At 44.5% G+C, this 27,628-nt stretch overlaps 1 protein-coding gene across 1 annotated transcript in view; it reads left to right on the top strand.

Annotated features, from left to right (window-relative positions):
• LOC109893780 (AT-rich interactive domain-containing protein 1B) overlaps window positions 1-27,628 on the top strand; it is a 352,299-nt gene that overhangs the window by 318,305 nt on the left and 6,366 nt on the right. The window contains exons 9-15 of the mRNA XM_031829069.1: window positions 1-39; window positions 11,631-11,734; window positions 17,996-18,157; window positions 18,307-18,516; window positions 18,838-19,048; window positions 25,203-25,341; window positions 27,259-27,437. The exon at window positions 1-39 is cut by the window's left edge and continues 95 nt beyond it. Of these exons, the coding sequence (XP_031684929.1) occupies window positions 1-39; window positions 11,631-11,734; window positions 17,996-18,157; window positions 18,307-18,516; window positions 18,838-19,048; window positions 25,203-25,341; window positions 27,259-27,437 (1,044 nt within the window). The remainder of the gene's footprint in view (window positions 40-11,630; window positions 11,735-17,995; window positions 18,158-18,306; window positions 18,517-18,837; window positions 19,049-25,202; window positions 25,342-27,258; window positions 27,438-27,628) is intronic.

The following is a 27,628-nucleotide window of genomic DNA, read 5'->3' on the forward strand; positions in this document are numbered from 1 at the left end:
GCACACCACAGGGTCCGCCCTACAACATGCCACCCTCAGGTAAGACCTGGATAGACCAACAAGGTATCCCACAGCAACCAGTAGTGAACAGTCTAAAAGGGTTGAGATTTAACTTTACTCTTTTATGGTCTTCAGTTTGACAGACTTCTAACAGTAGTGTTCATATCAGTGTCTATACTACAACAAACTAATCTGTTGTGGCGTTTTTAATAATCTAAGTAATAACAGAAGGTTAGGAGAGATGCCAGAGCTCTGCTCACTTTAAAGCTATCAAAATCAATCAAGCATTTTATCTCTAGGAATGTTATGCCAGTTGGCCTAGGCGTTCCAGATTAGTGTTTTAGGAAATGGCTCAAACTGCAACAGAACTAATCCAATGCCAGAACCTGTGTGTTTGTGATGTTGTTGTTCTTGGAAAATAGAGAGAGAGAGAGAGAGAGAGAGAGATCGAGTGAGACCGACTGACCGAATGAGAGGGATGGACAGAGAGAGAGACAGAAAGACAGCGAGACAAAGAGAGAGTGACTGTTCTGAAGCTGGTTAATTTCCTGCAGGCAGTTCTGTTCTGTTAATTCTCTTGTTCCGTTGACCCTCCTGAGAACAGATTAATGCAGTGTATCCCTCTTCCCTGCCCTTCACCCCGCTGCGTTGTGCTAAACGCACCTCAGAGAATGCAAGTCTCTAAATGAAAAGAGCTTTCTGCGCGGCCTTACAAAACTAAATAACAGCCTGCATGACATTTGGAAGACATCAAATGAACTACAGTGCCAAGGTTCTTGAAAACTCATCTGTGTTGCCCCTGGGGTGCTAAAAAAAAGCTATTCATTTCACATAGTGCTGAGCACCGAACAGAAAAGTAAAATAAAGGGCCGAAACCTTGGGACTCTTTGCATGTAGGGACACTTTCTTCTCAATAGGAAAATATACATTTAGTTCATACTCGAGAAGTATGTAGGGATGGGCATTGGACATTTTTTTTGACTGTTCGAGTACTCGACTGACAATAACATCTATTTTTAGAATACAGTAATGACAAAGCAAAAACAGGTTTTTAGACATTTTTGCAAATGTATTAAAAATTCCAAACTTAAATATTACATTATTATTCCGTATTCAGACCCTTTACTTAGTACTTTGTTGAAGCAACTTTGTCAGTGATTACAGCCTTAAGTCTTCTTGGGTATGACGCTATAAGCTTGGCACACCTGTATTTGGGGAGTTTGTCCCATTCTTCTCTGCAGATCCTCTCAAGCTCTGTCAGGTTGGATGCGCAGCGTTGTTGCACAGCTATTTTCAGCTCTCTCCAGAGATGTTAGATTGGGTTCAAGTCCGGGCTCTGGCTGGGCCACTCAAGGACATTCAGAGACTCCAAAGCCACTCCTGCGTTGTCTTGACTGTGTGCTTAGGGTCATTGTCCTGTTGGAAGGTGAACCTTCACCCCAGTCTGAGGTCCTATGTGCTCTGGAGCCGGTTCTAATCAAGGATCGCTCTGTACTTTGCTCCGTTCATCTTTCCCTCGATCTTGACTAGTCTCCCAGTCCCTGCCGTTGAAAAACTATGCTTCACCGTAGGGATGGTGCCAGGTTTCTTCCAGACGTGATGCTTGGCATTCATTCAGGCCAAAGAGTTCAATATTGGTTTAATCAGACCAGAGAATCTTGTTCATCATGGTCTGAGAGTGCTTTAGGTACCTTTTGTAAAACTCCAAGCGGGCTGTCATGTGTCTTTTACTGAGGAGTGGATTCCATCTGGCCACAGATATAACAGATAACATAACGCAGATAACATAACGGCCTGGTTGGTGGAGTGCTGCAGATATAGTTGTCTTTCTGGAAGGTTATCCCATCTCCACAGAGGAACTCTGGAGCTCTGTCAGAGTGACCATTGGGTTCTTGGTCACCTCCCTGACCTCACCTCAACTTTTTCCATTTAAGAACGATGGGGGGCACTCTATTCTTGGGGACCTTCAATGCTGCAGAAATGTTTTGGTAACCTTACACAGATCTCTGCCTCGACTCAATCCTGTCTCGGAGCTCTACGGACAATTTCTTCAACATCATTGCTTGGTTTTTGCTCTGACATGCACTGTCAACTGTGGAACCTTATATAGACAGGTGTGTGCCTTTCCAAATCATGGCCAATCAATTGAATTCACCACAGGTTACCAGTTCAAAGTGCCTGGAACAGTTATCAAATTTGTCACATGCACCGAATACAACAACAGTTGTAGACTTGACTGTGAAATGCTTACGAGCCCTTTCCCAACAATGCAGAGTTAAAAAGTAAGAAAACAATTATAATAATTTGCAAATAAAAAAGGAAATAGTAACACAATAAAATAACAACACAAGTAATTCTGTCCCTGAGGGCCCTCACAGTGTTCTATAGGAGCACCATCAAGGGTATACTGTCGGGCTGCATCTCAGCCTGGTACGGCAACTCCACCTCCGTGGCGAAAATCAAACACTGCATTCCACAGTAAGAGCCTTATACCAATGGTCAAGTGTGGTAATGGTAGTGTGATGGTTTGGGAATGCTTTGTTGCCTTAGAACCTGGACAACTTGCATGAATAGAAGGAACCATGAATTCGGTTCTGTATCAGAGAATTCTACAGAAGAATGTCAGGCCATCAGTCTGTGAGCTGAAGCTGAAGCACAGCTGGGTCATGTACCAAGACAATTATCCAAAACACACAATCAAGTCTACGTGAAAATGGCTAAAAAGCAACACATTTGAAGTTTTGGAATGGCCTAGTCAAAGTCCAGACCTAATCCCAATTAAGATGTTGTGGCAGGACTTGAAACGAGCAGTTCATGTTGGAAAACACACAAATATTGCACAGTTAAATCAGTTCTGCATGGAAGAGTGAGCCAAAATGCAACGTGAGAGATTGATCAACAATGACAGGAAGCGTTTGGTTGGAGTCATTGCAGCCAAAGGTGGCATAACCAGTTATTGAGTGTAAGGGGGCAATTACTTTTTCACAGTGTGTAATTGTTGTGTTATTTGTTCACTCAGGTGCCCTGTATCCAATATTAGATTTTTATTGAAGATCTAATAACATTCATTATCAAAAATAAGAAAAAGTAGAGAAAATAAGAAAGGGGGTAAATACTTTTCACAGCACTGTTGTAACGGCGTTCTTCGTTTGTAGAAAGAGAGTCGGACCGAAATGCAGCGTGGTGGTTACTCATGTCTTTAATGAAGAAAAGTGACGATACATGAAATAACTATAATAAATACAAAACAACAAACGGAACGTGAAACCTAATTACAGCCTATCTGGTGAAACTACACAGAGACAGGAACAATCACCCACGAAATACAAAGCGAACTCAGGCTACCTAAATACGGTTCCCAATCAGAGGCAACGAGAATCACCTGACTGCTGATTGAGAACCGCCTCAGGCAGCCAAGCCTATACAACACCCCTAATCAGCCGCGATCCCAAATACTACAAACCCCAATACGAAATACAATAACATAAACCCCTGTCACACCCTGGCCTGACCAAATATATAACGAAAACACAAAATACAATGACCAAGGCGTGACAGAACCCCCCCCCCCCCAAGGTGCGGACTCCCGGACGCACCTCAAAACCATAGGGAGGGTCCGGGTGGGCGTCTGTCCATGGTGGCGGCTCCGGCTCGGGACGTGGACCCCACTCCATAAATGTCATAGTTCCTCCCCTTCGCGTCCTGGGATAATCCACCCTCGCCGCCGACCATGGCCTAATAGTCCTCACCCAGAACCCCACAGAACTGAGGATCAGCTCGTGACTGAGGGGCATCTCGGGACTGAGGGACAGCTCGGGACTGAGGGGCAGCTCGGGACTGAGGGGCAGCTCGGGACTGAGGGGCAACTCGGGACTGAGGGGCAGCTCGGGACTGAGGCAGCTCGGGACTGAGGGGCAGCTCGGGACTGAGGGGCAGCCCGGAACTGAGGGGCAGCCCGGAACTGAGGGGCAGCCCGGAACAGAGGGGAAGCCCAGTACTGAGAGGAAGCCCAGTACTGAGAGGAAGCCCAGTACTGAGATGAAGCTCAGGTAGGTAGTAGGCTCCGGTAGATCCTGGCTGGCTGGCGGATCTGGAAGATTCAGGTTGACTAGCAGATCTGGAAGATTCTGGTTGACTAGAAGATCTGGAAGATTCTGGTTGACAGGCTGATCTGGAAGAATCTAGTTGACTGGCAGATCTAGAAGATCATGGCTGACTGGCGGATCTAGCTGCTCTATGCAGACTGACAGCTCTGACTGCTCCATGCAGGCTGACAGCTCCTTGCAGACTGGCAGCTCTGGCTGCTTCATGCAGACTGACAGCTCTGACTGCTCCATGCAGGCTGACAGCACCCTGCAGACTGGCAGCTCCTTGCAGACTGACAGCTCCTTGCAGACTGACAGCTCCCTGCAGACTGGCAGCTCCTTGCAGACTGACAGCTCTGACTGCTCCATGCAGGCTGACAGCTCCTTGCAGACTGACAGCTCCTTGCAGACTGGCAGCTCCTTGCAGACTGGCAGCTCCTTGCAGACTGACAGCTCCTTGCAGACTGACAGCTCCCTGCAGACTGGCAGCTCCTTGCAGACTGACAGCTCTGACTGCTCCATGCAGGCTGACAGCTCCTTGAAGACTGACAGCTCCTTGCAGACTGGCAGCTCCTTGCAGACTGGCAGCTCCTTGCAGACTGACAGCTCTGGCTGCTTCATGCAGACTGACAGCTCTGGCTGCTCCATGCAGGCTGACAGCTCCTTGCAGACTGACAGCTCCTTGCAGACTGGCAGCTCCTTGCAGACTGGCAGCTCCTTGCAGACTGGCAGCCCCTTGCAGACTGACAGCTCTGGCTGCTTCATGCAGACTGACAGCTCTAACTGCTCCATGCAGGCTGACAGCACCCTGCAGACTGGCAGCTCAGGCTGCTTCAAACAGGCAGGAGGCTCCGGCAGCGCTGTAGAGAAGAAAGGCTCTGATAGTGCTGAACAGGCGGGAGACTCCGACAGCGCAGGAGAGGAGGAAAACGCTGGTTGCGCTGAACAGACAGGAGACTCCGGTAGCGCAGGAGAGGAGAAAGGCTCCGACAGCGCTGGAGAGGCGGGAGACTCCGACAGCGCAGGAGAGGCGAGGCGCACTGTAGGCCTGATGCGTGGTGCGGGCACTGGTGATACTGGAGCGAGGACACGCACAGGAAGCCTGGTGCGGGGAGCTGCTACCGGAGGACTGGTGTGTGGAGGTGGCTCTGGATAGACCGGACCGTGCAGGCGCACTCGAGCTCTTGAGCACCAAGCCTGCCCAAGCTTACCTGGCTCGATGCCCACTCTAGCCCGGCAAATACGAAGGGCTGGTATGAACCGTACCGGGCTATGCACCCACACTGGAGACACCGTGCGCTCACTAGCATAACACGGTGCCTGCCCAGTCTCTTTAGCCCCTCGGTAAGCACAGGGAGTTTGCGCAGGTCTCCTACCTGGCATAGCCATACTCCCTGTAAGCCCCCCCCCAATACATTTTTGGGGCCGACTCTCAGGCTTCCATCCGCGTCGCCGTGCTGCCTCTTCATACCAGCGCCTCTCCGCTTTAGCCGCCTCTAGTTCTTCCTTGGGACGGCGATATTCTCCAGGCTGAGCCCAGGGTCCTTTTCCGTCCAGTTCCTCCTCCCATGTCCAATTCTCCAAGTGATGCAGCCTCTCCCACTGCAACTGCTCTTCACGATTAACAGGGAGAGTTGGCTCAGGTCTGACACCTGACTCATCCACTCTCCCTCTGAGCCCCCCCCCCCAATACATTTTTGGGGGTGCTTTTCGGGTTTCCTTGCCAACCGTGTTCCCTCGTATCGTCGACTCTTATCTCCGGCTGCCTCTGCTCTCCTCAGTGCTTCCACCTGTTCCCATGGGAGGCGATCTCTTCCAGCCAGTATCTCCTCCCAAGTGTAACAACCTTTGCCATCCAATACGTCTTCCCATGTCCATTCCTCCTTTCGCTTTTCCTGCGGTCGCTGCCTGTTTCCACGCTGCTCGGTCCGTGTGTGGTGGGTGATTCTGTAACGCCGTTCTTCGTTTGTAGAAAGACAGTCGGACCGAAATGCAGCGTGGTGGTTACTCATGTCTTTAATGAAGAAAAGTGACGATACATGAAATAACTATAATAAATACAAAACAACAAACGGAACGTGAAACCTAATTACAGCCTATCTGGTGAAACTACACAGAGACAGGAACAATCACCCACGAAATACAAAGCGAACTCAGGCTACCTAAATACGGTTCCCAATCAGAGGCAACGAGAATCACCTGACTGCTGATTGAGAACCGCCTCAGGCAGCCAAGCCTATACAACACCCCTAATCAGCCGCGATCCCAAATACTACAAACCCCAATACGAAATACAATAACATAAACCCCTGTCACACCCTGGCCTGACCAAATATATAACGAAAACACAAAATACAATGACCAAGGCGTGACAACTGTAGGTGTTCCCTTTGTCCAGGTGGGAAAGGGCAGTGTGGAGTACAAAAGAGATTAAGTCATCTGTGGATCTGTTGGGGCGGTGTGCGAATTGGAATGGGTCCAGGGTGTCTTGGCGGATGGTGTGGGCCAATACCAGCCTTTCGAAACATTTCATGGCTACAGATGTGAATTCTACAGGGCAATAGTCATTTAGACAGGTTACCTTGGCGTTCTTGGACACAGGGACTATAGTGGTCTGCTTGAAACATATAGAAATTACAGACTGGGTCAGGGAGAGGTTGAAAATGTCAGTGAAGACATTTGCCAGATAACAGCCTGTTAACCTGTTCAAGTCTTACTCACATCGGCTACAGAGACCGTGATCACACAGTCATACGGACAAAGCGGGTGCTCTCATGCATGGTTAAGTTTTGCTTTCCTCGAAGTGGGCATAGAAGGTATTTACCTCATCTGGTAGGCTTGCGTCACTGGACAGCTCACAGCTGGGTTTCCCTTTGTAATCTATGATAGTTTGCAAGCCCTGCCACATCCGATGAGCATCAGAGCCAGTGTAGTAGTATTTGATCCTGGTCCTGTATTGAAGCTTTGCCTGTTTGATGGTTTATTGGAGGGCATAGTGGGATTTGTTTCAAGTGTCCGGAGTGGTGCAGCCGTTTAAGGCACTGCATCTCAGTGCTAGAGGTGTCACTACAGACACCCTGGTTTGAATCCAGGCTGTATCACATTTGGGAGTCCCATAGGGCAGTGCACAATTGTCCCAGCATTGCCTGGGTTTGGCCGGTGTAGGCCATCATTGTAAATAATAATTTGTTCTTAATAACTGACTTGCCTAATTAAGTAAAGGATAAATAAATAGTGTCCCACTCCTTGAAAGTGGAAGCTCTAGCCTTTAGCTCAGTGTGAATCTTGCCTGTAATCCATGGCTTCTGGTTGGGATATGTACATACGTACGGTCACTGTGGGTACGACGTCGTTGATGCACTTATTAATGAAGCCTGTGACTGATGTGGTAATTTCCTCAGTGCCATGGGATGAATCTCAGAACATATTCCAGTCTGTGCTAGCAAAACAGTCATGTAGCTTAGCATCTGCTTCATCGGACCACATTCGCGTTGAGCGCGTCATTGGTACTTCCTGTTTGAGTTTTTACATGTGAGCAGGAATCACAAGTATAGAATTATGGTCAGATTTGAAAAGAAACAGAGAGCTTTGTATGCTTTTCTGTGTGTGGAGTAAAGGTGATGTAAAGTTTTTTTGCCTGTAGTTGCACAGGTGAAATGCTAGTAGAAATGAGGTAAAACAGATTTCAGTTTTCCTGCATTATAATCATTGGCCACTAGGAGCACTGCCTCTGAATGAACATTTTCTTGTTTGCTTACAGCCCTATACAGTTCGCTGAGTGTGGTCTTAGTGCCAGCACTGGTTTGTGGTGGTAAATAGACAGCTACAAAAAATGTTGATTGGTAAATAGTATGGTCTACAGCTTATCATGAGGTATTCTTACTCAAGCGAGCAGAACTTTGAGACTTCCTTAATAATAGAAATTGCACACCAGCTGTTGTTAACAAAGGTACAAACACCCCCTCCCCTGAGTTTCTCCGATCCTGCTGTTCTGTCCAGCCGATGTATAGAAAAACCAGCTAGATTAACATTTTCCATGTCCTTGTTCAGCCACGACTTGGGGAAACATAGGATACTACAATTCTTCAGATCACGTTGATAGGATAGTCTCGAATAGAGCTTGTCCAGTTTATTCTCCAGTGATTGCAAGTTAGCCAACAGAACTGAGGGCAGAGGCAGTTTATTAATTCTCCAATGTAGTCTTGTCAGGTATTCCGCTGGCCTCTATAGCGCCTCCTTTTTGCCGAGTGTCTTGGATTTGGGCCTCATCCGTGATAATCAACATGTCCTTCACCTCCAACTCTTTGAAGTCCTTATCCATATTGAGGTTAGTGATAGCTGTTCTGATGTCCAGAAGCTATTTTCGGTCATAGGAAACGATGGCGGAAACATTATGTACAAAATAAGTTACAATAAGCACACAAAAAAACACTAAATAGGTAAATTGGTCAGGAGCCTATAAAGCAGCTGCTATTCCCTCCAACGCCATTTTGGAGGGGATAGCAGATGATCACTCTTGAGTTATTCTCCCAGGGGGTTCCCAAGTGGTGCAGCGGCCTAAGGCACTGCATCTCAATGCAAGAGGCATCACTACAGTCCCACTTTCGAATCCAGGCTGAATCACATCGGGCTGTGATTGGGAGTCCCATAGTGCACAATTGGCCCAGTGTCATCCGGGTTTGGCCAGGGTAGGCCATCATTGTAAATAAGAATTTGATCTTAACTGACTTGCCTAGTTAAATAAAATAACATTTCGATAACATTTTGAAACAGGGCTCAAACTAATGTTTTTGCATATTTTCAGTGTGGAACCGGTCTATTTTTAGGGGGGTTATAGTCTAGGCTAACCAATTGTAAAGGGCACTAGCAGTTCACAAAGCTTAAGCGGAAAATAGGCGGGATGCAATTATTCCAAAACTGCAGCTCGTTGTTGGAACACATATTTTCCTACTTCAATTAACTAGTCCCTTTTGAATTTGTGATAAAACTGTCGTCATTTGGCAAGGAATGTAGCTTCTGTATCCCATCAGTTAGGCATGTTTTTATTGACATTTATTTCTGTAGGTCTAATGGGAGCTTGTGTGCACTCAGCATGTGTGTGTGGGAGGGGACGGGACAAGGAGGGGAAAGGGAATTTATGGAGAAGAACGGTGTGATTCTTGGCTTGGTTTATTTTTTGTTGTGCCCTGCAAATGCACATGTACATTGTCTTCAAGACAAAATGTAACTTGTCTGTTTGGGCAGCCACAAAGCACATTCCACCAAATAGTTTTAGAGTATTCGATTTAAAAAAAAAATCTGGTTGACGATTGAGCTTTGACGTCCGTTTCAGTACTCTAGTACTCGATTACTCATGCCCATCACTAAGAAGTAGTCTTCAAGATGTTATTCGTTTTTACCAAGAAAACTTTGGAAATAATTCATTTAAGAAATCAAAAAATGATGTGTTGCACAAAACATTAGATATCTAGTCAGCAATGCTGAGATAATGCAATGGTATTTAATTGGAAAGTTAATTTCTTTCTTAAACAATGTCTTATTCATTTAAAAACAATATTTTTCCTTCATTCCTTTTGAGAAGAATCCATGGAAGAGGAACTTTCTCCATTATCCAGGACTGTGCTTCGGCTTGAGAACCGCTAAGTCTATGGCTCTGTGTGTGCCTATTACAGAGACAAGACGTAGTGAAATGGCTACAATGACAAAGACTGATACCCCCCATTAACTCCTTAAATACACTGAGTGTACAAAACATTAAGAACACCTGCTCTTTCCACAACATAGACTGAGCAGGATAATCCAGGCGAAACTATGATCGCTTATTGATGTCACTTCAATCAATGTAGATGAAGGGGAGGAGACAGGTTAAAAATAATCATTTTTAATCCTTGAGACAATTGAGAAATAGATTGTGTATGTGTGCCATTCAGAAGGTGAATGGGCAAGAAAAAATATTTAAAAAATATTTAAGTGCTTTTGAATGGGGTATGATAGTAGGTGCCAGATGCACAGGTTTGTGTCAAGAACTGTAACGCTGCTAGGTTTTTCACGCTCAACAGTTTCTTGTGTGTATCAAGAATGGTCCACTACCCAAAGGACATCCAAAAACTGTGGGAAGCATTGGAGTCAACATGGGCCAGTATCCCTGTGGAACGCTTTCCACACTTTGTAGAGTCCATGCCCAGACCAATTGAGGCTGTTCTGAGGGCAAAAGGGGGTGCAACTCAATATTAGGAAGGTGTTCTTAATGTTTTGTTCACTCAGTGTATATGCAATGTAAAGATTGGTCCTTATACACAATACATTCATATGCACTTATACTGTATGTTTCACTCAAAGGTTGGGCAGGTGGATTCATGATGCACCAATGTCAGAGTAGAGTATAGTAGAGTAGAGTAGGGTGGGGTATGCTAGAGTAGAGTAAAGTAGGGTAGGGTTGAGTAGGCTAGAGTAGAGGGTAGAGTAGAGTAGGGTAAACTAGAGTAGAGTAGGGTAGACTAGAGTAGAGTAGGGTGGGGTAGGGTAGGGTAGGGTAGGGTAGGGTAGGCTAGAGTAGAGTAGAGTAGAGTAGAGTAGAGTAGAGTAGAGTAGAGTAGAGTAGAGTAGAGGAGGGTAGAGTAGGGTAGAGTAGGCTAGAGTAGAGTAGGGTGGGGTAGGCTAGAGTAGAGTAGGCTAGAGTAGGCTAGAGTAGAGTATAGTAGGGTTGAGTAGGATAGGGTAGAGTAGAGTAGGGTTGGGTAGAGTAGAGTAGAGTAGAGTAGGGTTGAGTAGGATAGAGTAGGTAGGGTAGGGTAGAGTAGGGTAGTGTAGAGTAGGGTAGAGTAGGTAGGGTAGGGTAGGGTAGGGTAGAGTAGAGTAGGGTAGAGTAGGTAGAGTAGAGTAGAGTAGGGTAGAGTAGAGGAGGGTAGAGTAGGGTAGAGTAGAGTAGAGTAGAGTAGGGTAGAGTAGGTAGGGTAGGGTAGAGTAGAGTAGGGTAGAGTAGAGTAGGGTAGAGTAGGGTAGAGTAGAGTAGAGTAGAGGAGGGTAGGGTAGAGTAGGCTAGAGTAGAGGAGGGTAGGGTAGAGTAGGGTTGAGTAGGCTAGAGTAGAGTAGGGTTGAGTAGGATAGGGTAGAGTAGGGTTGGGTAGAGTAGAGTATGCTAGAGTAGATGAGGGGTGAGTAGGATAGGGCAGAGTAGAGTAGGGTAGAGTAGAGGAGGGTAGAGTAGGGTAGAGTAGAGTATATTAGAGTAGAGTATAGTAGGGTTGGGTAGAGTAGAGTAGGGTTGGGTAGAGTAGAGTAGGGTAGTGTAGGTTAGAGTAGGGTAAGGTAGAGTAGGGTCGGGGAGAGTAGAGTAGGGTAGAGTAGAGTATGGTAGAGTAGGGTAGGGTATGGTAGAGTAGAGTAGAGTAGGGTAGAGTAGTGTAGGGTAGAGTAGAGTAGACTAGAGTAGAGTAACGTAGAGTGGAGTGGAGTCTTTATTATCCACGGGGGGGAATTCATTCACATGCACCAATGCCTTTTCAAATGTGTAAATTGTTTGTAATTGTTGTTCCATCCATGTAGGGGCCGTGGGGATGGCTGTGAGTGGGATGATGAATCCTGATGGGAAGCAGAAAACAGGTGGCAAGGAGGAGAACATGCCCACCAATGAACCTCCAAAACTAAAGGTAAAACCCCTCTCTCTCTCTCTCTCTCTCTCTCTCTCTCTCTCTCTCTCTCTCTCTCTCTCTCTCTCTCTCTCTCTCTCTCTCTCTCTCTCTCTCTCTCTCTCTCCCTCTCTCTCTGCCGATCTCTCTCTCTCTTTCCCTCTCTCTTTCCCTCTCTCTCGCTCTCTCTCTCCCTCTCACTTTCTCCCCCGCTTTCTCTCTCTCTCTTGCTCTCTCTTTCTATCTCTCTCTCTCTCACATTCACTCGCTCTCTCTCCAGCTTGCTCTCACTCTCTCTGTCTCTCTCTCTCTCTCTCTCTGTCTCTTTCTCTCTCGCGTGCGCTCTGTTGAAACACTAATGAACCAAAGGCATCTGATCAGCATATGCTGCATCAGCACAGCAGGCAGAGTTTTGTTTTTGTTTTCTTGCCATATTTAATGATTTGTTTAACATTTACAGTTAATAATATTTTCTTGTTTTGTTTTGGCCCTCAGCTCTCTTCCTTGTTGATGTTTTGGCATCTATACACAAACACGCAAACACACTTGCACACACCCACACACACACCAGGGGTGGGGTCAGTTCGAATTAAAGTCAGTCAAAACTGTATTTTATTTTCAGTGACCTCTCAATAATCCGAAAATGAGAACATTTTAATTCCAAAAATGTTTATTTTAATTTTAAATCACTTCAATTGGACTCCAACCCTGACGTTCGCTCTCTCTCTCTCTCTCTCTCTCTCTCTCACACACACACACACACACACACACACACACACACACACACACACACACACACACACACACACACACACACACACACACACACACACACACACACACTGTACTCGCTCCTCTCCACAGCCCAAACCACCATATTGCTGACTTCTCACTTCTCCCAAATGCAGCTGAGCTCAACAACAGCTTTGCTCGTTGGCTCTTTCCATTCCTGCCATTTGTTTTGCCCCTATCATTTCTGTGAAAATCCCTGTCTTTGCTGATAATAGTGGTGAGTGTTGAATTATTGAAGGCAGTCAAAGCTGTGTGAAGACCCCCAGAGCTCCCTGAAAAGATGATGTGTCTGTACTCTGTACTAACTAGACAAAGCCTTAGTCTACCTGCTCTGCTAGACTGAGAGAGAGAGAGAGAGAGAGAGAGAGAGAGAGCACATCAAGGTTCTGCTGACATATGCAATCTGTCACTGAAACTCTCAAACACAAATCTGTACACCGACCTGGAGCACTTGTTCCATGTATTCTGAGTAGTCAGGACTCTCTTTTTCTTTCTTTCTTTCATTCTCTCTCTCAATTCATTTTAAATCATTTCAATTTAAGGGCTTCATTGGCATGGGAAACATACTGTATATTAACATTGCCAAAGCAAGTGAAGTAGATAATAAACTAGAAAAATCCAAGTTTATCTAACCCTTTTATCTAACTCTAAATCTATCTTTTTGTAAAAACATGCTGAAAAATGTGGGAGCTCATGTGCTCATGACCTCTCTTTCTCTCTCTCTCTCTCTCTCTCTCTCTCTCTCTCTCTCTCTCTCTCTCTCTCTCTCTCTCTCTCTCTCTCTCTCTTTCTCTCTCACACACACACACACTCTCGCTGTCTCTCACTCTTGCTGTCGCTCTATCGCTCCCACTGTCGCTGTCTCTCACTCTCGCTGTCTCTCTCACTCTCGATGTCTCTCTCTCTCACTCTTTCTGGTTTGCTGAGTGTTTCTGATGCACACAGCAGTTTGCTTTCTGTTCACACACAGTCAGGGTTGGAGTAAAGGTATGGGTGAGGAAAGAACAGAGCAATATACAAATACACTCCTCTACATTCCGGAATACATTCCGTTTCGACCAGAAGCGGTGCCTCCGCTTGACAACTCTTCACTGCTAAAGGTTGTCCGCTTTGTGGGCGTAGGCGTGAACCTATAGAGAGTAAGTAAGTAAGTAAATACATTTTGAAAATGTTTTTAAAAAATGCATTATTAGCTAGCTAGCTAGTTAGCTACAGCAGGCCACTGTGTGTAGGCTAATGAACTGCTTATTAGCTATCTAGCTAGCCAACTTTACATATTATAGCTAAGTGAAATATCATCAGCTAGTTAACTTCATATCTTTCTTGCTATCTTGATGTAAGCCTATTTATCATTGTAAATTAAAATCTCATGCCCCAAATGATAACAGCAATGGAAGAGGGTGAACGGATTTTCTGCTCCAGTTGTCAGAAAAAGGAGTAGGTGTACTAGTTAGATTGTGGGATGACATTAGGCAGATTGTGGGATGACATTAGGAAAATATTCTCCAGTTCTAGTCCCTAGAGAGGAAAACTATGGAGACAGACAGAGAGATATTAGTCCGTGCTGTCTAATTGTAATACAATGAAGCCTGTTTCTTTGTGATGTCTGTCCTCAGATATGGAGAGCTGCAAAAGCCTGTCTGTAGATGAAGAGGTCCCAGTGAATGTCCCAAGAGACTGCTGGCATATCCTTATATGCCATGATTTGTATGTGTACTTATGTTAGTAAATGTTTTATACAACATTACAGTTAAAAGTCACACATAATGTAGGCTACAAACGTATTACAACTGTAGCAGGCCAATCCTTCTCCTAGAGGTCTGCTGGGTGTGCAGGCTTCTGTTCCAGCTCAGCACTAACACTCCCGATTCAACTTATCAAACCTAATGAGTTGATAATAATGTGTATTATTGCTGTGCTGGAATAGAAGTCTGCTCACTCAGTAGATCAGGAAGTGGAACAAGGTTGGCCACCTCTGGTAGGGACTGTCGTAACGTGGCTATCATTGATGTGACGACTGTTATTTTATTAAATCAATTAACTATGTTTAATTATTAGACATGATTAAATGAATCAGGTAACAATTAACTCATTAGAAATCTTGGGGCACCACGGGAAAAGTTAGTTTAATGAGTTAGCGTTTCCCGAATTAACTCAAGAATATATCAGAATATATCGTTTTCATACCAGTCATCCATTAATCATTATTACCTCATATCAGTTTCATTCTGAAAGTCGTTGACTTCATAAATCTGCACAAACCCTAGTCTAAATGATGATTCACCGATACACAAATTGGCTTAATTATTTATGTACTAACTAACTAAAGAATCACACAGAAATACATAAGCACACACAGTATAGGTTGAATTGATTACTAACATAATGCAATGAAAAGTCTCTAGTGGAATAACCCGATATGATGTCTTGTTACACAATGAAAGGGGGAGGAGAAAGAGCGGGAGAGACAGAGAGTGGGCTTATTGTACATACATGTGGAAAATACGCTCATCGTAAATATGGATATTTAGCACCCTAACAACCACTCATTCGGATGGATTTAGAAATGCAACACATATTTACACTTGTATGTCTTTGTTGTCTCTTTTGAAATCGCCCAGTCCGTCTTTGGGGAGTCAGTTTGACAGAAGTCTCTGATTTGTCCACCAGAGGACACTATGTCCTTTGTAGTTGTAGTAGTAGGCTTCTTTGTCTCGGAGTGTTCATTAGACAAGATCCTTCAGAGGTGGTCTTTGGTCGAGTTTACTAGACTAAAGTACATAAACAGCTGCAGACTGAATGTTCCTGTGTAGTCTAGAGAGTTTCTATCAATTTCGTGACATTCAGCTCACGCTGTCGGTCACGCTGGTCTGTATTGAAATTGCAACCATTTCAGCGTATTCAGCTCGCGCTGCATGTATACTAGTTAATTCTTCAGCGAGTCCTTTTATGCACTCGCCTTGGAGGGTGGTTCCATCACGTTTCCACAATGTCTGTGCTCACGTTGGCGTGGTTACTGACTTGGCAAAAGTTTAAATGAAAAACAGTTATCTAATTTAGAAGGCTAATATCACATTTAATCTTCTCACAAATGGTTTCAAATTTAATCATATAAAATTACAACATTTGGATGTAAATCTGATAACTGGGACGTATACATTTGTAGAGTTACCATTATCTTGTAATACCATCCTTAATGACCTTACAAAACAATATACTTTTGCCATAATTATTGTTTGGATCCCCACAAACCATTTCCCATATTTTTTATGTTACAAATATTGTTTCATTATCCACTGTTGGATGTTGGAGTTTTGGCGTCCGATTCTCTCTCTACACACATCATATTCCTTTGTTCAATACTGCCGGGCCAGAGAGAGAAAGTTTACGACTGGTCGTTAAAGTTATAAAACTGGCCCACTTCCCCCCTTCCTCTCTAGTGGGAGAAGGGGGGGGGCTCTCTTTTATCCTCACCCTGGAAGGAAAATCATGACAGGACTTTTTTGTTCACCTAGAAATTATGCTTTAGTAATAGTAGCTTACTTACTAAGATGTGTAACATTTATAAACAAGTTAGATTATTTGTACATTTTTAAATTATATTTTGATAAATTTATGTTGATTAATTGAAGTGAAGTTTTTAAACTTGTTTTAATTGTTAACTTAAAAACAATATTCAAGAAGAACTCGTGTCAATGTTCATTCATTTTGCAATAAAAAGGTGTGAAGGGGATCTGTCTTGAATTTGCTGTGTTACTTTGTTGCTTTCTCAAACTAACATTACATTTTTGTCCAGATGTGAGCTCTCCAATCGGTTTTATTTGATTGTCACTCTGTCTCAGGATATCAGCCATGTGAACCCAGTTTATCATAATGTCATGCATCACCAATGCAGCCATAGGCCTACAATATGATGGCATAACTGACCTAATGAACATGTGCAATCAATGTGCGTTTGTCATTGTATATCTGAAGCAGAGAAAAGCTAAACTCACACATCAATTGTATATTGTTGAGCTAGCTATATGTTCTCAATTTAAAATTTATACCAGTAGATAATGTATGAGGCTAACCATAAGCCAGATTTTCTACATTATTTTTCTGACATGAAATTGTTTAGTGCAAATGCATCCTAAGGTACAGTACTGTACATGAAAATAAGGAGCTGACAATTTGTAGTGTAATTAAAATGTCAAAAAGGAAAATAATGGGGCATGGGGAGCATTGTAATTATACCTTGTTTATTTGCTGAGAATGATTTCAGAATACACAGACAAAATCAGAAGGTCAATGGCATGGAGGAGGATTGTAGAGATGTTGTTGTTGATGGTGGTTAAAGAGAGATTTGCACAACAATGTTTGCAATTCAAAGCCACAATTTCCTTTACACAAAATACCCAGTCATGTGTATGTAGGCCTATGTATTTTACAGGAAGTGAGCTATCATCATCAATGTCATGACGCAAGTATAATGAAAGAGCCATACACTATAATACATTAACATTTTATTGTTATGATACCATAATCCAATTGGTAGGATATTACATGGGAAATGCATGCTTGGTGAATCATTAGCACTGTTATAATATGTGTTACTGGTCATTTCTGGGCAAATTTTACAATTTAATTTACTCAACACATTCACAAATGTTGGGTTTGATCACAGTTTTGAGGTTTAGGTTGATTGAGGTTCATAACTAGCTAGCAGCATAAGCAAACATTGTTGTGCAAATCTCTCTTCACTCACCATCAACACCAACAGTCTCTGCAATCCTCTTGACCTTATGATTTTGTCTCTGTATTCTACACGCTTGTGTGATCTAGAACCTAAAAGGGTTCTTTGGCTGTCCCCATAGGATAACCTTTTGAAGAACCCTTTTTTGTCCCAGGTAGAACCACAGAAAGTTCTACATGGAACCAAAACGGATTTGACCTGGAACCAAACAGGGTTATCCTATGAGGACAGCCGAAGAACCCTTTTGGAACCCTTTTTTCTAAGAGTATATCAAAGCAAAATCATACCGAATTGGAAAACCATACACAGCGATGATCGGCTTTCCTCCATATCTTTTGGTTGTGCATGCCCGGGAACTAATGACACGCAGAATTATGTTTCATGAACGGAAGATTTTCAAGCAAACATCTGCTCCTCACTTGATTGGTTAATTGCAGCGGTGGCCATGTTCAATTTGTATAAAGTAGAGCAGAGCTGAACTTGTTCTACCGCTCCGCTAGCAGGGCTCCCACCTCTCACCTTCCCACAATCCCCTGTGCATTGCTCCTCGTGCTCCTGTTGAAAATGAATGGGGGCGGATCTTTGTCTGGCGAATTTGGAAGTAGTGGAAACCCTACATAAGACTCAACAAGTGCTCACCCTTGGTTTTTCTCTCCCTCTGTCTCTCTCTCTCTCTGTCTCTCTCCCTCTGTCCCACTCTCCCTCTGTCTCTCTCCCTCTGTCTCTCTCTCTGTTTATCTCTCTCTCTGTTACAGGATGGGCACAGTGGATCCCAGTGTGTCTCCCAGCCCACCACCCCTGGTGCCATGCTTGTCCCCTCTCCCCTGTCCCCCAGCCCAGCCAGCCTGTCCTCCTACCATGGGGATGACAGTGACAGCATCAGCAGCCCCGTCTGGCCAAAGACTCCCTCCAGCCCTGTATGACACGCCTCCTTATATTTACACCAATATCTTCCAATGTTTTATTTCTGGTTGTTTTTTTCCAGTACGATGACTGATTTCAGTAGTTGTGTAAGTTTGCAAGGTTGGAGCTAATTCCATATCTCTCTCCATCTCTTCCGACTCAGAAGCTCAACTCGTCCACCATGACTAACGAACGAATCACGCGCCTGTATGATATGGGTGGGGAGCCGGAGAGGCGTGGCTGGGTGGACCGGTACCTGTCCTTCATGGAGGAGAGGGGTACACCTGTCCCCCACCTTCCCGCCGTGGGCAAGAAGCCCCTGGACCTCTGCAGACTCTACATGGCTGTCAGGGAGATAGGGGGCCTAGCCCTGGTGAGAGACAACCACTAATTTCATTTCATTATGTCTTACAGGACTGAAATATACTGCTTTATGTCTTACAGGACTGAAATATCAGTGCTTTTCTCATGTATTGCTGGACTGAAATACCGTAGCGCTATACACTATCGATGTGGTTTATTAGACTTGTCAATATCACTTATTTGGTAGTAGCTTTGAAGTGGGGCAAAGCAAATGTTTAGTAGTTTCAAGCCAGGATACATACAGTGGACTAACATGCCATTGTATTAATGCTTTCCTGTCACCCTTCCCATCCTTCCTCTCCTCTATACATCCTCTCCCCTCCCCTCAAAGGTGAACAAGAACAAGAAGTGGCGTGAGCTGTCCACCAATCTGAGTGTTGGTACCTCCAGTAGCTCCGCCAGCTGTCTGAAGAAGCAGTACATCCAGTACCTGTTTGCCTATGAGTGTAAGGTGGAGCGAGGAGAGGACCAGCCGGCCGACAGCAACACTGGGACTGGGGGGGAAAACAGGAAGCAGGCCAAGGTGCAGCCGCCCTCTCCTGGTAAGGACCGGCACTGATGATGATGATTGTGATGATGATGGTGGTGGTGATGATAGTAATGATTTTACACTATATCAGGTGAAACTGTACTGTATGCTGACATCAATGCACCAGCAAGACAGTCTAACTAGATGGGAGAATGTGTGCCTTTTCTCGGACTAGTATGGTGTCTTGGAATAGCATTTTGAACAACATTAAAAACAATCAAGGTACAGCACCTCTAAGCAGAGATATGGCTTGATGTGGTTGCCGTGTTAAAAATGTTAAGTCATGTAATTCTGGGTTACGCTGGTATGCTATTTATAAGACAAAGTTTTTGATTTGCATGTTGTCCCTGACAGTGTTTCTAAACACAATTACGGTGCCCAGCTAAGGAGAGAGAGCTGGAGGGTGAAGGTCACATCTCTAATTCAGAGTGGTGATGAGAAGAGTGACCTACCCTGCTTTTTAAATAGAACACCAATACCTCAGCTGCCTGAGTCACACCAGATTGCTTTTACTAAAGGGCTGGAGAGGAGTACCTACCTTCAGCACACACACACACACACACACACACATGTAGACACACACCTACTCAGGCATATGTCTGCATCCCAGCCTCTTAGACTCTTGATGGAGACGTAACCTTCTGATATGAATATTTACCTTCATGTTGAGCCAGGTCAGTGCGTCTATTTACTGGAACATACACTAAAATAGAAATTACCGTAAGCTGAAACAGAATGAAATATGTGTACATTTAAGAACCAGAGCAGTCGCTATTGCCTTCACTTACAGTAGATGACATAGTGCTGTGTGATTGATTGAAGTGGAGAGAGAACCATGTCCGCACTGTGCTCTTAACACAGATGAGACCTCATGTTGGCCCGATTTGTCTATCTGTCTATCTATCTCTAACATCTACTAACTATCCCTCTATCTATCTATCCAGCCATCCATCCTGCTCCCAGGTGCCTGCCTGGCTGCCTGCTTCACTGACCATGTCAATGAAGCAGGCTCCATGTACAGCTGACAGCTAGGTGATGATGTCACAGAGTAGAGAAAGCTGTTGAGCAGCAAATAGGAGTTGTTGGGAGGGAGGAGGAGGAGGAGGGGAGGGGGATCCCCCTGATATTGATTCATGAGGCTGGAGTAATGAATATAAACAATGCTGACCTCCAGTCAACCTCTATTCACTCTGACACACACCTGTGAGCCAGCGCTTTCTGTCTTATTTCATCAACCTTTACACTCACACACACCTTTCTCTCTTCCTCTCGCTCCCTCATTTCTCTCTCTCTCTGAACGTAGAATAAAGGACACTTGAGTTCACGCTGTGTAAATGTCCCCTCCCTCCTAGTGTTGCCTGCCTGTCTACCTGTCTTTCTGCCTGCCTCCTTCCCAGTGTTGTCTGTCTGCCTGCCTGTCTGTATGGCTGTATGCCTGTTTCGATATCAAATGTATTTATAAAGCCATTTTTACATTGGCAGATTTTATTTATTTTTTATTTTACCTTTATTTAACTAGGCAAGTCAGTTAAGAACAAATTCTTATTTTCAATGACGGCCTAGGAACAGTGGGTTAACTGCCTGTTCAGGGGCAGAACGACAGATTTGTACCTTGTCAGCTCAGGGGGTTTGTCACATAGTGCTATACAGAAACCCAGCCTAAAACTCAGAACAGCATGTCTGTCTGCCTGCCTGTTTGTCTGCTTGCGGCATCTGAGGGATAGGAATGCTCTTAACCTCCAGTAACCACTGGATCCATTGTTCACTTTCTGAGTTGCTTGGCTATGGAGCAGAGGAGATATCCTGGAAACAGGCATACAGACGTGGATTAAGGCAGCCCCCCGCACCTCTTTGATTCAGAGGGATTGGGTTAAATGCAGAAGACACATTTTGGTTGAATGCAGTCAGTTGTGCAACTGACTAGGTATCCCCTTTCCCTCCCTCCCTCCCTCCCTCCCTCCCTCCCTCCCTCCCTCCCTCCCTCCCTCCCTCCCTCCCTCCCTCCCTCCCTCCCTCCCTCCCTCCCTCCCTCCCTCCCTCCCTCCCTCCCTCTCTCCCTCCCTCCCTCCCTCTACCCTCTAACTGTTGTGGCGGCAGGGGGTATTGTTGAATAATTCAGAAGTAGTATGAATTTTTTAAGCCATTCTTTATTCCTGTTAGAGGCGTGCGGTGCAGAGAGGAGCTGCTACACTAAACGCTCATTCACATATCCAGCATCTCTTATCTTCTAAAACTAGCCATCATGTTTTCCTTCATTCCTACTTCATACATGCCTTTTTCCTCTTTCGCTTTGTAGGGTCTTCATGTGCAATGCGGCGTGGCATTACATAATTTCCTGTGTTGTTACAGACCTTCAATAATTGAATATTCCTATGCGCGGAAAAATTCATAGCCATGGCATCATACAATTTATGCATCATATGGTCTGATACTTGCTTCATATCATTCTAGCTACCTTACCCCTGAGTGAAGTGTAGCATGGCCGGGTCTCTGGTACAGTTAGTCTGTTACTCTCTCTGATATACTGTAGGGAGTGCAGAATACAGTATAGTACAGTACAGCCTGCATGTGGGTGAGCCTCGCCCTTACAGACACCCTCCCCCCTTTGTGTTTTAACTACAGTTGAGCCCTCAGGCATAACCTCCACATGAACCCCTCACTGAGTTCACCCTGCCAAAAATGGAAAACGATCTTCAAAAAGCTGCAAAATAAAACTCTCCACAGCAACTGCGGCAAGTTTGGCGCTCTCCAATGAGCTATTCCCACAGAGAGGCCTTCTCTTCCTCCTGTTTCCCTCTCTTCTTCCCCCTCCCCCTTCTTCTTCTCTTCCTCCTCTTCTCCTGCTCCTTCTTAGCAGTCCCTGCATTCCCCCTCTACTCTCGGCAGGCAGGTGCTGAGGCTCGTGTTAATGAGTGGTGGTTAGTGAGCAGGGTTGGGGAGTATTGGATTACATGTGATAAATTACATGTAAGGGATTACAAAAAATGGTAACTGTAATCTGTCACGTTACCAGCAAAAATATTGTAATCAGATGACAGACACTTTTGAAAAACTAGATGATTTCTTCAAGGATTACTTTTACATTTGGAAAGGATGTTTGCAGATTTTTTTTTGGGCACTTCTCTGTTTTCTTAATAACATTCAAATCAGTATTGAAAAAAGACACAAGTGTAAATTTGTACCACCTAGGCATTTCTGACCACAACTCAGAGACCGCTATGATGGCACACCAAATGCGTTTGATGGATTGCGGGAAAAGAGCATGAATAGGCTTTTGTAGGTTACAGTCCAAGCTATGTCTTCCAATGGTGCGACTGCTGTCGGCATCCACAGACTATCCAACTTGAATAAACGCTTGGAGGTAAGGATGCCAGCAGTGGTGTAGTTTACGCCGATCTGGATATCACTGATTATTTATATCTACACACCACATTGATGTGAATCACACTGCTGCTCTCTCCTTTAGCTATTTGCGCCTTATAGATTGTGGTTGTTGTGGATGGCTGTTCACAAATCTAAATGTGTATTTGAACCCAATAATGGTTGAATTCAAGAAGTTTAAGCTGCCTATCAATCATTGTTTTTGAAACCAGTGGACAGCCAGTGAAACATGTGCTCTTGCAGCAGCTGCATGATGCAGATCCCAGCCTATGGAATAAAAGTGGGACTAATTCATGCTGTATAATAATAATGATCCACAGACCTAATGGACAGATGCTCAAACTTGCACACTTTTGATAGACTTAAAGGGGCAATCTGTAGTTGGTACATGCAATTTTGGACATATAAATTATAGATATTAATGTAAAGATATCATTTTATCATAGTATTATATGCAGTAGAAAGCGATGGGTTAGAATAAGCCTACATAAACCAAACCATAAAGTCAAATTTAATATCCATATATGGCCAGCTATGTACCGTAAACTTTCAGATTTATTTATCCTGCAATAGATGTCGTTCAATTGGTAACATACATTTTTGTCTTCTTCTGCCTCTTCAGGGGAAAGTCATCTAAAAGTAACTGAATGTAATCAAATTATGTTACTGAGTTTGGGTAATCCAAAAGTTACATTACTGATTACAGTTTTGGACAGGTAACTAGTAACTGTAGCGGAATACATTTAGAAAGTAACCTACCCAACCCTGTTAGTGAGATAGGCCCCAGCGGGCCCTCTGATAGGCTAAAAGGATTTGGGGCCTCACATACAGTGCCTTCGGAAAGTATTCAGTCCGCCTGACTTTTTCCACATTTTGTTATGTTACAGCCTTGTTTTAAGATGGATTAAATAAAAACCATCCTCAGGAATCTACACACGACACTCCATAATGACAAAGCAAAAACTATTTTAAAAATAATTTTTAGCAATTGTATTAAAAATAAAAAACAGAAAAACCTTATTTACATAAGTATTCAGACCATTTGCTATGAGACTCGAAATTGAGCTCAGGTTCATCCTGTTTCCGTTGATCATCCTTGTTTTTTAATAAATTGATATTTACAGTCTTGTCCCATCACTGCAACTCCCCTATGGACTCGCGAGAGGTGAAGGTCGAGACGCCGTGTATCCTCTGAAACACGGCCCTGCCAAACCGCACTGCTTCTTGGCACACTGCTCACTGAACCCAGCCGCACCAATGTCTTGGAGGAAACACCGTCCAGCTGGCAACCGATGTCACAGGAGCCCAGCCCGCTACAAGGAGTTGCTAAAGCGCGATGGGACAGGGAAATCCTGGCTGGCCAAACACTGGGACAATTGTGCGCCGCATAGGCCTCCCGGTCACTGCCGGCTGTGACACAGCCTGTAATTGAACCCGGGTCTGTAGTGACACCTCAAGCACTGCGAAGCAGTGCCTTATACCGCTGCACCTCCATTGATCATCCTTGAGATGTTTCTACAACTTGAGGTCCAGCTGTGGTAAATGATATTGATTGGACATGATTTGGAAAGGCACACACCTGTCTATATAAGGTCTCAGTGTTGAGGCACAGATCTGGGGAAAGGTACCAAAAAGCATTGAAGGTCCCCGTGAACACAGTGGCCTCCATCATTCTTAAATGGAAGAAGTTTGGAACCACCAATATTCTTCCTAGAGCTGGCCGCCCGGCCTAATTGAGCTATCGAGGGAGAAGGGCCTTGGTCAGGGAGGTGACCAAGAACCCAATGGTCACTCTGACAGAGCTCTAGTTCCTCTGTGGAGATGGGAGAACCTTCCTGAAGGACAACCATCTCTGCAGCACTCCACTAGTCAGGCCTTTATGGTAGAGTGGCCAGACAGAAGACACAGAAGAAAATAGCTGTGCAGCAATACTCCCCATCCAACCTAACAGAGCCTGAGAGGATCTGCACAGAAGAATGAGAGAAACTCCCCAAATATAGGTGTGCCAAGCTTGTAGCGTCATAGCCAAGAAGACTCGAGGCTGTAATTGCTGCCAAATGTGCTTCAACAAAGTACTGAGTAAAGGGTCTGAATACTTATGTAAATGCAATATTTCTATTTTGTATTTTTTTTATAAATTAGCAAACATTTCTTAAAACCTGTTTTTGCTTTGCCATTATATGGTATTGTGTGTAGATTGATGGGGGGGGGAAACAATTGAATACATTTTAGAATAAGGCTGTAACCTAACAAAATGTGGAAAAAGTCAAGGGGTCTGAATACTTTCCGAAGGCACTGTATGTCACCCCTGTCCTTGGCCATGGTGGTGGCATGGTTGTTACATTTACATAAGGGAAATGCTGGAAACAGGGAATTTCAGGGTCACATGGAATGACTAAGAGGTTTTGGCCTGGGAAACCCCTCTCAACCCCCTAACCCCTGCTCCTCAGCTCCCCCCACGCTAAATCTGCCTGGTCTCTATACACTAAATTGGACATTTCCTATTAATTTGTAACCAACTGTGTGTTCTATCTCTCTCTCAAATTTTCTCTCTTTCCTTGTATCTCTCTCTCCTCTCTTAATTTCTCTCTCTCAATTTCTCTCTCTCTCTCTAATTTTTATTACAGGCTGCTACACATGAGCACGGTGGCGTATGACAACTGAGGGTTGAATGTTTATGTACTGTAGGGTTTTGACCCAATAAAGGTGATTTAAAAATGTTCCCCCTCTCTGCTCCCCCCCTCTATCTCTCTTTCTCTCCCTTTATCTTTCGTGCTTTCTAACAGCTAACTCAGGGTCCGTTCAGGGCCCCCAGACCCCCCAGTCATCAGGCAGCAGCTCCATGGCAGAGATGTCAGGTGACATGAAGCCTCCCACCCCAGCCACCACCCCCCAGGGACAGGTCACCCCTATCCCAGCCAGCAGGTATACCATGATCCCCTCTCATTCAAGCACTCTCACTGCTGAGAGTGTATGTGACTGTGTTTGTATGTATACATACCATATATATCCTCTTTACCTCAGTTAGTATTACTGTACGTACAGTGCCTTCAGAAAGTATTCAGACCCCTTGACTTTTTCCATATTTTGTTAGGTTACAGCTTTATTTTAAAATTAATGAAATAGTTTTTTTCCTCATAAATCTACACACAGTACTCCATACTGACAAAGCAAAAAGAGGTTTTTCAAAAGTTTTGCTAATTTATAAAAAGAAGACGGAAATATCACATTTACATAAGTATTCAGACCCTTTACTCAGTACTTTGTTGAAGCACCTTTGGCAGCGATTAAAGTCTTCTTGGGTATGATGCTATAAGCTTGGAACACCTGTATTTGGGGAATTTCTCCCATTCTTCTCTGCAGATCTTCTCAAGCTCTGTCATTTTGGATGGGAAGGGTAACTGCACAGCTATTTTCAGGTCTTCCCAGAGATGTTAGATTGGGTTCAAGTCCAGGCTCTGGCTGGGCCACTCAAGGACATTCAGAGACTTGTCCTGAAGCCACTCCTGTGTTGTCTTTGGCTGTGTGCTTAGGGTTGTCCTGTTGGAAGGTGAACCATCGCCGCAGTCTGAGGTCCTGAGTGCTCTGGGGCAGGTTTTTATCAAGGAACTCTCTGTACTTTGCTCCATTCATCTTTGCATCAATCCTGAGTAGTCTCCTAGTCCCTGACGCTGAAAAACATCCCCACAGCATGATGCTGCCACCACCATGCTTCACTGTAGGGATGGTGCCAGGTTTCTTCCAGACGTGACGCTTGGAATTCAGGCCAAAGAGTTCAATCTAGGTTTCATCAGACCAGAGAATCTTGTTTCTAATGGTCTGAGAGTCTTTAAGTGCCTTTTGGCAAACTCCAAGCATGTGCCTTTTACTGTGGAGTGGCTTCCGTCTGGCCACACTACCATGAAGGCCTGATTGGTGGAGTGCTGCAGAGATGGTTGTCCTTTTTGGAAGGTTCTCCCATCTCCACAGAGGAACTCTAGAGTTACCATCAGGTTCTTGAGTACCTCTCTGACCAAGGCCCTTCTCCACCGGTTGCTTAGTTTGGCCGGGCGGCCAGCTCTAGGAAGAGTCTTGGTGGTTCCAAACTTCTTCCATTTAAGAATGTGTTCTTGGGGAACTTCAATGCTGCAGAAATGTTTTGGTACCCTTCCCAGATCTGTGCTTCGACACAATCCGTTTCTCAGAGCGCTACGAACAATTCATTTGACCTAATGGCTTGGTTTTTGCTCTGACATGCACTGGCAACTGTGGGACCATATTTAGACAGTTGTATGCCTTTCCAAATCATGTCCAATCAACTGATTTTTTGTTTTGTGTGTAGATTGCTGAGGAGTTTTTGTTATTTAATCCATTTTAGAATAAAGCTGTAACGTAACAATGTGGGAAAAGTCAATGGGTCTGAATACTTTCCGAAGCACTGTATATTAAAGTGTTTAGATCAGGTGTGTCAAACATATGGCCCACGGGTCGGATCTGGGCAACGAGGGGGTCCAATCCGGCCCGCGGGTGGCTTGAGTAAAAAAAAAAAATATCAAATGTGATTTGTGGGGGAAACAAACTCAATATTCTTTAAATGGACTAAAACCTATGAGAAGTGTGTAGAAATAATAAAGGACCTTTATTCATACAGTTTCTTGACCGTGTCCAGCTCAATAATCACCCTAAATAAATTCCAAGAACAATGGACTATTTTTAGCTAATTTTGACAACAAGGAAATATAGCACCTTTTCAAGGTGGCCCTACAGACCTCATTGAAGACTGAATGCGCCCCCCCGGGGGAAAATGAATTTGACAGCCCTGGTCTAGATCCTCACCTTTTACCCCTCTCCCTCTATCTCTAGGAGCAGTGTTGTGAGTGTGCAGGACCCGTTCTCTGAGGTGAGCGACCCGGCCTTCCAGAAACGTAACTCTCTCCCCCTGGTGGGCTCTGGGGGTGTGTACCAGCAGGGGGTCAACATGCCCCCTAACATGATGATGAGGATGCAGTACGAGAAGGACCCCTTCGTTGGCATGAGAAAGGGTGAGTAGAACATGGACCCAGGCACTGGCACAGATGTACCACCATACAGTACACAGCAATAAGCTGATGAGCTTTACAAACATGGCAAATGCAGAGCTTGGTCCTACTGCGACTTTCTCAGAACTTTTTAAGAACATCACGCCAGACTAAATTGCGTGTGACAACAATATATCTTTTTTTTTTTTACATTC

This window comes from Oncorhynchus kisutch, linkage group LG7, assembly GCF_002021735.2.
Source record: "Oncorhynchus kisutch isolate 150728-3 linkage group LG7, Okis_V2, whole genome shotgun sequence".
Classification (NCBI taxonomy): Eukaryota; Metazoa; Chordata; class Actinopteri; order Salmoniformes; family Salmonidae; genus Oncorhynchus; species Oncorhynchus kisutch.